Source organism: Crocodylus porosus, unplaced genomic scaffold (assembly GCF_001723895.1).
Source record: "Crocodylus porosus isolate Cpor-Errol unplaced genomic scaffold, CroPor_comp1, whole genome shotgun sequence".
Lineage (NCBI taxonomy): Eukaryota > Metazoa > Chordata > Crocodylia > Crocodylidae > Crocodylus > Crocodylus porosus.
Window position 1 is genome coordinate 58,974,826 of NW_017728950.1, and position 14,225 is coordinate 58,989,050.

The 14,225-nt window shown below is 40.1% G+C and overlaps 1 protein-coding gene across 3 annotated transcripts in view; it reads left to right on the forward strand.

Annotated features, from left to right (window-relative positions):
* The window catches only part of SPATA6L (spermatogenesis associated 6 like), a 53,966-nt gene that overhangs the window by 23,383 nt on the left and 16,358 nt on the right, over nucleotides 1–14,225 (forward strand). For all 3 annotated transcript variants that reach the window (XM_019555432.1, XM_019555431.1, XM_019555433.1), the window contains exons 7-10: nucleotides 2,243–2,500; nucleotides 6,676–6,787; nucleotides 9,984–10,027; nucleotides 13,194–13,384. In XM_019555432.1, the coding sequence (XP_019410977.1) occupies nucleotides 2,243–2,500; nucleotides 6,676–6,787; nucleotides 9,984–10,027; nucleotides 13,194–13,384 (605 nt within the window). The remainder of the gene's footprint in view (nucleotides 1–2,242; nucleotides 2,501–6,675; nucleotides 6,788–9,983; nucleotides 10,028–13,193; nucleotides 13,385–14,225) is intronic.

Consider the following 14,225-nt stretch of genomic DNA (forward strand, 5'->3'; position numbering starts at 1 on the left):
CCTATATATTTGAAAAAGGACTTTTTATTATCTTTGATTTTGGATGCAAGTCCTAGCTCTACGTCTGCCTTAGCTTTCCTGACAGCCCCCCAACAGGCCCGAGCAGAGGAGGTATACTCCTCTTTGGAGATAGCACCCCCCTTCCACTGGGTGTATGCTGCCTTTTGGGCAATCAGGCATTTCCGTACACCCTTGGGGACACTCCTGCCCCCCTTGCTTTTTGTTAGGATGGTCACCCCTTGGGCCCTGAGTATCATCTCTTTAAGGAACGACCACTCATCTTGGGCACTGAGTTCCCCTGCCCTTGAGAACACCAGCACCACTCCCATTAATCTCCTCAACTCATTGAAGTTGGCCCTCTTGAAGTCTAGGGCTGCCGCCTTGCTGCTGGCCCTTGACACCCTGCGCTGGATGGTGAATTCCAGCAAGCGATGATCGGTATCACCCAAGTGGTCAAGGACCTGGAGGCCCCTTACTAGGTTGTCGCCTGTGGCGAGGACCTGGTCCAACAGGGCATTTTCTCTGGTGGGACTGTGCACCTCATGAATTAAGTGGAGGTCCTGTATCTCGGCCAGGAACCTCCTGGAACGGTCTGACCTGGCTGACTGTTCCTCCCAGCAGATGTCCGGGTAATTTAAATCACCCATGACAACTACATCCCTTGCCTTAAGTGCCTCTGCAAGCTGGCTCGAAAATTCTCTGTCCAGCTCCTTGCCTTGGTTGGGGGATCTGTAGTAGATCCGCACCGTTAGATCCCTCTCCCCACGGCCCCCTTGTATCTTGACCCAGAGCACTTCAGCTTGCCCCTTTGACCCCATTTGCTGGCACAGGATGTGTATTGCTCCTTGACATAGAGTGCCACACCCCCACCTTTCCTTCCTTCTGTATCCCGCCTGTAAAGCCCATAGCCCCTACTGCTAACTGCCCAGTCATGGGATGAATCCCACCACGTTTCTGTAAGCCCTATTATGTCTGGGTCTGAACTGGCTATTCTGAGGGCAAGTTCCTCCTGCTTATTCCCCATACTACGAGCATTGGTATATAGGCATTTAAGGCCCTGCCTAGCTGCGTGTGCCACCCCCTGATTTGGGAGACTGTTTGGAGCCCTGTTTCTTACCTGGGCACTCCTAGCATTTGTTACCTGTCTTGCTTGGGTGGTGTCTCCTCATCTTCCTGCAGCCCCCTCCCCCGGCGATGCTAGTTTAAAACTCGCCATTTGAGATCAGCCAACCTGGAAGCAATAAAAATGGTTCCTGGTCCACAAATTACTCTGCTTACAAAGTCAAACCTTTTAATTCCTCCCTCAGTTCATCCACTGTTACAAGTTGTCTCATTTACTTAGGGTGAATGCCTAGGAGTATATTGTTGATCTTTCTGGAGAAAGCCAGTGCAAAGAAATGGATCTTGCATTGTCTTCTAGATGAGGCAAGACTTGGACTGATTGTGATCTCTGGCTTGGAGAAGTTTTATGGCCCATAGGTCTTCATCGAGTCTTCCTGTGAGTGCTTTACCTTGCCTGCCATTGGTTGCACACTATTTCCTTGCTTCCTGCAGCCTAGCAGTGCAGCCTCAGTTTTATTTGAATTGAGCTGTAATACGTTCTCTTTTATCCAAGAGACCATCTGTCATGACATGTCATATTCACCTGCATGGTTAGGCATAATGAAGACATCATCTTTTGGGATTCAGAATCTGCAGTCCTTCCTGAATAAACATTCACTCTAGTCAGGGGGATTTTTGTTTAAGTTAGGAAAGCAGCCTTTGACATACAGAGTTGTGCTTCCTTAGGACTATGTCCTAAACTATATTACAGTTTTTCTCAAGCAAACTCCCAGTCAGTCCAATACCTTAGGATCTCAGCTATAGTCCTCAGTCCTCCTGAATGTACTTTTTAGAGATGTATATGCTCTTAGCTACTGTTAAAATTCAGAAGCAGTTAAGGAAGATGAGCACCCTTCAGCATCTTGCAGGAGTGAGCCCTGAATGGGAGCCTATGGATCAAAGATAAAACTGATATAAAAAGAAATGCATAAATTTCTACTCACTTCTTTCTGTTACTGGCTAATGGTCACTTTTAGAGAACCTGTGCCTAGTGTTAATTTGCAGCTAAATAGATCCAAATTCTATCTTCAGTAGCATCCATGGGGCTTCTGTTAACCTGCACTTTTATTCAGCGTACTGTCTTCTGGTTTGCAACCTGCTTCTTTTCTGATAATTTTGCAACAATTAATTTATCTAATAGGGCAGAAGCAGAACAAGGATACAAAGATCTGCATCTGTGTCGCCCACACGGAGGAGTATTTCATCTACACGATGTAAGACAACTAAGAAAAAGGATAAGATCTGTAAAAGACTGACACGATCATTAAGGTCTCACTCCTCTTCTCCAAATACTACAAAGCTCTTCAGAGAAAACCAGCTGCAGCTATCTAGGCTGAGCCTGGGGTCTGCTGGATACAAGGCAGGACCTGAAGTCAGGCCACCATTTGTAGTTAGACATGTAAGTCTTAACATTTCCATACCAAGCAAATATTTTTTTTGATTGTGCTGATAGCAATATGAGTTACTCTCATTACCCTTTCTTATAATACTAAGATAAGAGAAGACCCAAACAAATTAAACAGTGGCAAATTTTGAAGGGTAAACAGGGATGCTTCCTCATACAAAAGCTCATTGCCCTCACCAGGTCTTGTAGCCAGCCTGGCTGCAGGATTCATAAAGAGATTAGACATTGATATTAATAAGAAGAATTTCAAATTCCGTTAAGATAGGATGAAAAATAGAAGAGATCACTTGTGGGTATAAGCTATCCACAGCCTGACTGGGGTTAGGAAGAAATTGTCCTCAGGAGTAGGTTACTTTACCATTTTTAATTATATAGGATTTGTACCTTCCTCTGAAGCCTCTGTGATTGGTTATGCTCAGACAAGATACTGGACTAATGGGCTGATGATGTGACAACAGTTAGCCATCCCTGTGTTTCCCCTTTATGGCTTGTAAAACCTAATCCAATGGCCACTGAATCCAATGCAAGTGCTTCCAAGAGATTTCCAAGAACTTTTCATGTGAAGCTCTCAAAGCACATCATAAGATATCATAAGAATGTATTTAATTACTTAAGTTACTAGTTACTACTAACTCGGTAATTAAATGGTTAGTACCATAGGATGTCTGTAGATGTGTGGGGACACTGCTCTGATGTGCTATAATTACAGTGCATCAGAGCAGACTCGATTAATTGAGTCTTTTAGAACATGCTAATTGGCACGGTTCAGCAGCCACCACATCTCACATATTCAGCATCCCCTCACTTCAAAATGGTGGCAGAGGTACCTTGACTAAAGCTTGTTTGATGAGCTTTAGTTAAATCACCCCTGCCATCATTTTGAAGCATGGGATGCTGAATACACAAAATGCTGTGCGTGCTTTAGAGTGGCTCTCAGAGCTGCTTTAATTAAAGCGGCCCCCAACCTCTGGAGCATGTGTAAAGACGCCCATAGTGTCCTCTGAGAGCTCTGTGTGTATAATACACACACATGCACACATATAATACAGAAAAGAAGAAATATTAATGTTATTTATCAATAATCATAAGATGATAAACACTGTAGAGAAGCCTGAATTAGAACTCAGTATTTCCTTCCCAGTTTTAATCCACTGATTTATCTATGTACAGTTTTCATCACTTACTGGTCCTTCTTTATTTTAAAACATTGTTATAAATGTTTAAACCTTGTTGCATTACATGAAGAGGGTTATATTTTATTGATCTCACTGCGTGATGATAAAAGCAGAATCTTTGGAAATTTTTGCAACTGTTTTAAATTCATTTTAAGGAAAACTGAAATATCAAGTCTGACGCTCACTATCTCCTTTATGGCAGTATGGTCTATATGTCAGAATCATTGTCCTCAGTGACACATCGACCATATCTTTCAGCAACGATACAAGTCCTATTGGAGATTTACTATCGAATGATATGACACCTTGTTGCTAGACATGTTAAAGAAGGAGGTGAATAAGCAGATGCTTAGTTAGAGACAGATAATGCCCACACCTGGGGTTAAACTTCAATATAGTCAAGGAAAAACTAACAGAAAATATTGCTTGAGGTAATCATCAGAGGGAAAATGGATGGAGACTTGGTCTTCATGGGCTACAGGAACAATCAGTTAGATACCATGCTAATTTTTCGGGTTATCACTTATTGCTACTCATCAAACAACCATTGTTCCTCAAACAGTAATTGGGAATCAAGGGGCGAATCTATTCATGAGGCTCTAAAATTCTTATCTGCAATGAGAATTTATTAGTTAATCTCCAGTTCTTGTTCCTTTTAATAATGACGACTGATTAGGTGGTTAATATAATAACTCAAAGTTTCTTTAGAATGAAGTTGCAATGATGTTCGATTAACTACAAGACTATCTTCAAGGGAAATAGTTATTGTGACTCACAGAGAAGCATTACATGAGCAGAGATATATTTTATTGATTTCATTGCTCCCTTCATGAAACAATGTTTTAGTTACAAAGCTCAAAGGGTAGGCTGTGAGTAGTTTGGACACTGACTGAAGACAAGCGCTTCTCTTCTCACCTTTCAGGCCTGATCTGTGTGAGATGAGTCTTTTCAGTGTTTTCTCAAAAGCTTTGTCAGACATGAGTGCTTTCTCTGCATCTTCAGAATTTCTTCTTAAGATGAAGAATTGCCTGAAAGCACTAAAGGCATTGGTACACGTTACTATTTAGAATGTAGAAAGCTTTAATACTAGCTAAGGTCATTGTACTATAGTGGAGCCTTGAACTGGCTAATTTTCAGTCTCAGCTGCAGGATTGCACTTGAGCCAGTTCAAGGCTCTGGTGTGGTACAGGGGCTGGGAGCCAGTTCCTACAGGAGCCTGTTAAAGGTTTGAGTGCAGTAAGGAGGCTGGGAGCCTGACAGACTGCTTTTTGAGTTCCCCCCACTGCACCATAGTCTTACTAGTTAAAGGCTCTGGTGTGGTACGAAGGCTGGGAGCTTGACAAATAGTTTTTTTGGGCTCTCCCCCAGACACTGCAGTTCCCTGATAGTAATATCTCTGTGCAGTAGTCCAACATTAGCTCAACATATGTTAGATAATAGATTCTAGAGATACCTTCCACTAGAAAAAAAACTAGCTTTAGTGTGTTATGATGGCACTTAGCACACACTTCATTGCTTGAATGCTTGGATGCTAGCATCGTAAGTGCAGTTAGCACATGCCAAGTGTAATGTGTTACAATAGCCTTTGGTAGCATTCGGTGCATTACCTGAACTAGTGACCTAAGATTCATATTCCCCTTAAAACTCTTGAACTCACATTTTGTTCTTATTTTGTCAGGCACAGGCATCTCTCATGACAGGATCTGGATTTCCTGGAATTTAAGTGCTGGGAGGGAATATTTTGACCCCTTTTAAAACTTTACCAGTAAATTCAAGGCGCTCCCTACCTGTGACTGAATTCTTCCCCTTCTCTGGTTACTGCTGTGTGATGACGTCTAACAGTATTTAAGAGCAATTGTATTGCCTTTGGAATTAATGGGATTAGTAGTGCTATGCAGCAGGCATTAACACAAATGGCCCAGGATAGCTTCTCACTTAAAACCCTTATAAAGTCTTCACTTTTAGTCTTCACGATGCACAAGGTGACTGACCCTTGATCAAAGCTATCAAGATTCTGGGTTTGAGTCTGCTCTACTGGTCTCAGTGTACCCAGAACATGATCCATTCAAGCTTTCAGGAACAGAGCACAAAGGGTTTTTACTTTTCAGACAGGCAATGGAAAGACAATCATCATCCTTGCCTGGAGGAAGTAGTTTTTGGAATGTGGAATGTTTGTCCCCCTTATGTCTGCTTCTAGTACTGCATTAAGCAAGAGATCAAATAGTCCCTTTAGAAAGTTGATAGGGTCTTCATTTGTACACCTGCACCATGGTAAGAACTTCAGGCTCCCTTTGTCTTTTGCCTCACAGCTTGGATAAATGTGGATTTTGTTTTCTGGGTGGAGAGCCTCCTCTGTCTCAACCTGATGATATCAAACAGTCATGTTGTTTCTTTTTCTTCCTTTTCTTCTATATTTGTGCAATAAATTGATTTATAAAGCCAGAAAGTAATGAGTCATTTCAGCAGTCCTCTAGTTTGTTGTTAACATTTCTCTGAGGAACAATTACAAACATGACCACTATTTTTTTAACATATGCAGCTGTAGGTAGAAGGAAGAGGTCTGATTTTAGAATGATTATTGCTGGAAATATTTGAATGTTAGTGCATAAGACTGAACACAAAAACCCAGACCCAAATGTGAAGTACTAGACTATATTCCTAGAACTTGTATTAAATTTTTGTTGCCACTTTTATCCAGAAGTTTTTGATGGTTTAGAATGCCGTTGGTTTTTAATTAGATAGAAGAGACAAAGTGAAAAATATTTTAGATTATTTTTTAAAAGGTCTGTATTGTACAGTGTTTATTACTTTCCCTCTTTTATATATTTTGTTTTTGTGGGAGAGAGAGAGGCAGACTGATGGAGGTAAAGAAAAAGAATAAAAGAAAAAGGGTTTATTTTCTTTTCTTTGGAGATTGCCAATGTCATGTTTATGTTCAGACCTAGTTTTCATAGAATAAGAAATTAATTTTCATATTATTTTTTTCATTTCCAGGTAGACAGTAATAACCCATTTGGTGAAAAAAATTCCCCAGAGCTACCTCATCGAAATGTGAAACAAAATATGAGACCATTAAGGGATTCTCTCGAATTTCAGTTGAAACAAGGTATTTAAAATTTGTTGTTAAAAATAAGATAATGCTAACAACAGGAATAATAACACAAATTATCCCAAGCAGTTCTACAGCTTTTACAAACCATAGTCCAGCATCTGCCATTTCCATTTCAGAGGGACTGTGCACAGAATAAAGCACTAGTCAGCATGAATGATGGTGGCAGAGTCTGGGCCAATATATAGAAACTGTTTGCTCACTATTGAACGATGAGTATCTCTAGGTAGAAGAACATGGCAACTCTTGTAGCACATATCGAAACTATACAGTTGTTTAGTGGAGGAAGTGATTGCTTTTCTATTGTACAATACAATACTTCAAAGAAAAGTGGGTCTTTCAAATGTTTCTTTGTTGTTCACTGCGCAGTATAATATCCATTATTATGTGCTACTGCTATCAAGAAATGTCTTCCCTGACAGCTTCTTCTGAATTTTGTTGCCTTCAGTGGGGTTTGGAACAGGCCCTGTGTTACCATGATGGTAGAATCAATTTTCATACTCCATTTGTTCTTATCCTCATCCTATGATTAATATATTAATATATAATAATAATATAATATAGAATTCATATTATGATAAGCATGTTGAACTGTAATGAAGCCATACAATGAAAGGGAAAACTTTCCCAGTCAATGATAATAGTGCCCTTTTGTTCTCAAGTGCCACCTTCTTATTCGACATTTGCCTTTAATATAGTCACAGACAAATCTGTTGAAACTGATAATAAAACTAAGTTTATAGTTCCCTCTTGTGTTTGCCCTGAAGAACCAGGAGAAGGTTGGGTACATGGCCCTACCAGATGCTGACATGCTGGCACTCATCCAGAAATACAGTTAGAAAGGGCATAATAGCCCCAAAGGGTGACACTCCAAAGCATTCGAAGTTAAGTCAGGACGTAAGTGTGTTATTGGAGTCAAACTGCTCAACAACATGCAAGCTCCAGTTCTTACTGAACCAAAGTCTTAATTGCGCAATTATTTTAGATTGGCTGTCCATGCAAAATAACTACTGTGCCATAAAAAAGTCTATAAAAGGTTCATCCAGTTATAAAGTTAGACCTGGAATATGTGCATTAACTTTATAGCTGATTTGTATCCAGCTTTAATTTGTACATGTAGCATGACAGGAAGCGCAATTGTGTGGATTGCACATCAGATCCTATCACATCTTTACCTGAATGTCTAGAGAGGCCCAAAGAGAATACAGTCTGAGTCATAATCCTAACTCTCTCATTTTGCCAGTACCCTGCCCCCTTCTTTACGCCAACTAGATATTGCTTAAGGAGTAAACCTGGGCCACAGTGGGCACGTCTACATGTGCATAAATGCACCTTTTCTAATGCGCATTAAATTTAGTACTTCCAGTGTGAGGTACTAAATTAATGTGGGAAAACTTCGGGAAAACTGAAAGAAAAGCATAGAGAAGCGTATTCCATTCCATTTATAGATTTAACAAAAGCCTCTGACACAGTTAGTCTGTCAGGGCTTTACACTGTTCTGAAGAGCCTTAGTTGCCCACCAATTTTGCTGAAGCTTGTGAAATGCTTTCACAATGGCATGAAGGCACCTGTAATGTATGAAAAGCAAGAGTTTGACTCATTCAGCATCAACAGTGCAATGAAGGAGGGCTGTCTACTGACTTTCACATTTGTTTAACATTTACTTCTCTTTCCTCCTTCAACACACATTCCATGATGTTCAAGAGGTTGTCTATCTTAGTACTTGACATCATGGAGGACTTTTTAATACTGCAAGGTTCAGAGCTAAGATGAAAGTAAAGGAGATCATCGTAAGGGACCTGTTTGCAGGTAATGCATCCCTTGTGGCTCACAGTGTTGATGCCCTACAACATTTCATTACCGAGTTCTGTGACTCATGAAAAATCTTTGGGCTAGCAATAAGCTTGAAGAAGATTCTTATCATGCACCAAGGCTTATCAGAACCAGTTTCAGATATTACAGATGAACTCGTCCTGATGTTGTTGATCAATTTTTCTACCTTGGCTCTACTGTTACCAGCAATGTAGATCTTGATGCTGAGCTCACTAGTAGAATCTGTAAAGCAGCCAGGAACTTTGGTATTTTGCAAGACAGAGCCTGGAACAATAACAAACTGTCAACTAAAGTGAAAATCGATATTTATGAGATGTGTTTTCTCCACTCTTCTATATGACTCAGAAACATGGATAACCTACACCAGACACGTCAAAAGACTAAACAGCTTTCATATCAGATGCCGGTGTAAAATTCTTTGAATAAGATGGCAAGACAAGGGTGATAAATGTGGAAGTGTTCAATTGTGTTGGTATGTCATTCATGGGCACATTGATTAGTAAGTAAAGATTCAGGTGGCTTGGCCATGTCAAGTGAATACTGGATCACAGTATCCCGATGAATGTGCTGTACTCTGAAGCTCAGAAAGAGTTTAGTAAGAGAGCCAGACCGCTGCATAGATTTTGAAATGCTTGCATAGATGACTTAACATCCTTTGGAATCTCTGTAAATGATTGGGAAAGGAGTGCAGAATGCCGCTCTGGTTGGTGGAGTCAGCTTGCAGATGGAGCAAAGCACTGTGAGGCAGACTGGGTCAAGTTTTGTGATGACCGGCATCAGAGGAGGAAAGAATCTGCTGCTCGGATTCAGAACATTGGTAATGCATGAGTGTGCCCTACCTGTGGATGGGACTGTCACTTGTGCATTGGACACAGCAGCCATCAAAGAACTCATTGGCACATACACCATGCTCTGTAAAGAGCAATGGTGCCAATTGAGGCTGTGTTTGCATGCTTTTTTCATGACACTTAATGCACAGTAGACTATTTTACTGCATAGCAGCATAATGTCACGTTTTTATGTGACACTTTAATGCACAGTAAAATAGTCTACTATGCATTAAAGTGCATGTGTAGATGTGCCCAGTATTTAGCACTTTGTTTGTCATCTGCAATAACCTCAAAGTATTCATTATGTATTACTTCTGCCATGGGAGGTATAGAGAAACTAGGTCAGCTGTTACAATTCTTTTGGCTGTTATATAAGAGAAGAAACTGTAAGTGGCAAAGATGATACCCTGCAAGAACCGTGTTGGTGTGATTCCTTTCATAATTTGTTAATACATAGATTACAGTAAAATAAGCTATGACAAGATGAACTGTTAATAATCACTCACTGAAATGTCTTTTTTTTCTTTTAGCATTATCTTTTGATAACTTTGAAGCATCAAATACCTCAGTTAAGGTAATTTAAAAAATAACAAGGGTAAAATGAGATCTCTTAACAGTTTAATCTGCATATTTCAATAGGCGAATTCAAGTGAAGGGAGTAAAGGGAGTAAAGCTGATTTTTTGTTATGGGAAATTAGGAGAAAATTCATGCTCTGGCTATGGGAAAATGAAAATACTTCATAAATATATAGAAGAAATCTCAAAAGTTAATGGCTCACATTTCCTGGAAAAATCCCTTATTTTCCAGTACAAATGGTTAAAATTAATTTAAGAGGAAATCCGTGGCCTGGACATCTACTGGGCCAACATTGGTAAATGCATTGGTAAAGTCCAGCTGACAAGAAGACTGAACGAAGTGGCAAAGACCCACGTCCGCATTGCAGTTAGATGTTACAATAGCACACGTAGACCTAGGTGAGTCAGCTTTAAATGTTATTCTTATTCTGTTGAAACCAGAATACCAAGTACTTCTGTGTGGAATAGCTGCCCAAGTGCAAACCCATGGTCCTGAGCACACTTACCTCTGTAGCCTGTGCTCATGCAGCTACACTGTAGCTAGTCCCTAAGAAATCTGGATTAAAAGTAGCTCAGGTATATCTAAATGTGTTACAGTCAGACATCTGTTAGGGCCATAAAAAACCTCACATAGAAGTCATAGCCAAAATAAAACAGTTTTAGTGATGGAACATAGGGCCATTTTTATCCATACAGGCTATGTCTGTACTGCTTCTGTTGCTCTCTGCAGGCACTGCTATGAAGCACAACTGATATGCACCCTAGGCACTAAAGGTTCACCAAAGTATAATCAATCCAGTATTTAACATGGAATATGCCTCACACTATTTAACTTAACTAAAATCTAACTTTTATTAATACATTAAATGTTATCTTAATAACTTCTACATAGAAAGATAGAAAAATACTTAGTCCAATTGTCTCACCCATTCCCAGATGTTACTCTATTTGACAGAAAAGGTGACCAATCAGTTTCTGAAAGTAGAAGATTGTCATCTGTGGGTAATGGCTGTTTTTTAATCCAGATGTTGTTGGATGATGTTATATACTCAACTTCCTTGTTGCCCCCATTTTATGCTTTTTCTTTACTCCTCTGGTTACTCTTAATTTCTGGGTACCGTTAATTGGTTTCCCTGTGATCATCATACTGTTCATGGTTTTTATCCTGTCAGCATATTCCTTTGTTTCAACAAACCCATCACATGCACACATCTTAGTTTGGTCTTTTACTAGTGTCTTAATTTGCACATGCCCCAGACTCCTAATTTGGTCTGACCATCAACTCCAGAAATTCCAAGGGCTCTGCAATTGGGCACTGTCCAATTGGTCCCCTCTTATCACCTTTCATTAACATACCCAATCATACCATCCCTCTGATTTAGTCGGTTTGTGCCAAGTTCAGTTAATTTGAGCTAGTAACAAGGCCTACATTTCACATGCCTGTGTTGCTAGTGCTGGAACATAAGCTGCCTGTGAAAGCAAACTCAAGGCTAGCTGATAATGTAGACACAAGCAAAATGAAAAAAGAAAAGTTCAAATAAAAATGAGGCTATACAAAAACTTAAGCAATGGTTAAATAAGGCTGAATATAAAAGAAAAGTTCAAATAATACTATAATTTACCACTGAAGCAGGTGCAACTAAAGCTAAATGTGACAAGCTACTCTAACACAACTTGCCCATTTGCTTCTACCCTGTCTGTTCCAAACCTAGCAATGAGGCAGTGAAACGTCTGTGAGGGTGCCCCCATATTGCCATCCTTAAACAGCCTGAAGACAGAAATCTTAATAATGGCAGTGTGGGGTGCCTTCCAGATGGCTTCAGTGCCTGATTTCTGGGCATGATGTGTACCAAGGAGTGGATTGTTGGGGTGTGCTTCTCGGTGTGGAAATTACGTAGACATACCCACACTAAGTGATCGATATGAATCTCAGGTGAACAGAAAGTCACTAGTAATTAACAGTTTGGGAAATACCCTTTTAAAAGTAGTTAGTTATCCTAGTCTGGACATTGGGGTTATTCTCCTCAGCAGTTTTAGCAGGTCAAAGGTTGGACTGAGCGTAGGTGGCTCACTGGGTTAGCGTGGTTGAGGTATGCTGTTGACCTCAAACAACAAACAAGAGATGCTAGTCATTTAGCTAGCATCACATCCAGTTATCTTTGATGCCCCTTCCTGAATTACCAGGTATACCCATTTATTTACAGGTAGGTCAATGGGAGCAGCCTTCAGCATGAGTCTGGAGAAAGTTCCTTAACAACCTAGGGTGTTAGCTAGGACCTTAGTAGGATACCTTAACTGCTCAGTCACCAGGCCTCAGCTGTATCAGAAAGATCAAAAATAAATAAGCATAGAGACTGAACTCCTCACATGTAGGCAGTTTTTACGGAGTTGGGGTGAGGCACCTGATGAGATAATGTGGGCTTGCATTCCAGTTTTGGAACACTCAAAGGCCATTTCCAGTGCCTTCTGTCTACTGCCTTTCAAAAGTGCTAAATTGACTTTAAAATATTTAAATAGCATTTAGTGCTAATGAAAGTCACAAAGTTGAGAAAAGACTTCAGGTTCTTTCATTATGTCCAGAGGCATCCACAGGTAAAGCAAATAATTGCAAGGTTCTCCTGTGTGAAGTACTGTCCTACAAATATGTCAAAATCTAAGGCCACCTGAAAAGGGGAAAAAGTTTATTAGTCTTAAGGTTAAATTGACTGCATGTTCCAAAAGTAGAGGCATTATTCTAAAACAGTATTTAGAACACTATTATAGAACCGTCTTGCTTTTCCCTTCCACAGGGTACTACATTTTTACTAGTAAGCTTGTTTATGAGTAATAGAAAGAAGGAAAATAATGAATTTTACTAACATTTGTCAGTGAATAATGGTGGAATAATGGAATAATTCAGCAGCATGATGGAATCTGCTTGTTGCTATTAATTATGGATTACTTTTGTTAAGAGCTTCTTTGGTCCAAACTTCCAGTGAGGCTCCATTTGCTTGCATAGGTCTGTAGTTTGACTGTAGGTCTTTTCTACACTGGCCATTCTGAGTTTTTGACCTGAGCCTGATATCGCATCCTCTTCACTTTCTCCTTCCTTCTTCTCTGCTGCAGTCCCCCTCCCTGCTGCAGCTTGAATGCTAACTGAAGAGTGATATTTCCTTGTTCCACAGGTTATCAGGGAGCCAGATGAACAGAACACATCTGAACATGATTCATCATCTCTTGACGCTGATGAACTTGTAAATTATTCACATTCTCCCACTCAAAGAGATTCAGCTTTTCAACGCACAGCTTCATTTGCAACCTCTCGACATCACAGGTCACCAAGTCCTGCTTGGAGTCACTCTCCTCCCCAACACAGGTTATTTGTTTTAAATAAAAATCTGTTACTTCAGTGACATTGTGTTGTCACAGGGAGTAGGGAAATGCTGAATGACCAGAAATATTAGCTTCCAAGCTGCTTCCTTGGAAACCTGAATTTATGACCCCCCGATAAATTTATATGGAGCATTTGTGACGGTACTCAGGGGATTGTTACTCTAAGTCATAGGGCTATGGCAACACATATAGGTACATAGGAGTAACAATATAGCAAGAAATTAATGGTCTGATATCACCTGTCTCTGACACTGACTAGTAAGTACCAGGTACTTACGAAGAAGGTCCACAAAACCACATAGTGTACAGTTAGGGAAAACTGCCCAAAAAGGAAGCTGCTTTCTAACCTCCATTGATTACTGGTTGTGAAATGTGAAGGTTATATCTTTCACTGATTTTTAAATACTGACTAATATAAGTACAGGTGGTCTCATTATCCATAAACATAGCTTACTATTTTTATATTTTACTAAGTTTTAGATCTCAATAATATCTAATGACAGTGAGTTCCATGAGCAAATTCAGCATTGTATAAAAAGCAATGAAAAACAGATGTGTTTCTTTCATTAACTTTACATTTGTTGCCTGTTGGTTTCATTGTATGCCCCCTTTTTCTTGAATATTGAGAAAAGGCAGATAGGCTTTACCTTCTCTCTACCATTCACTTGTCCTTATTTCTCTCTCATGTTCCCCAGTTATTTCATAGAATCATAGAATCAATGAGTGGGAAGGGACCTAGACAGATCATCTAGTCTGACCCCCTGCCATGGGCAGGAATGAGCACTGGGGGTGGGAGGGGTCATAAGACCCCAGCCAGGTACCTA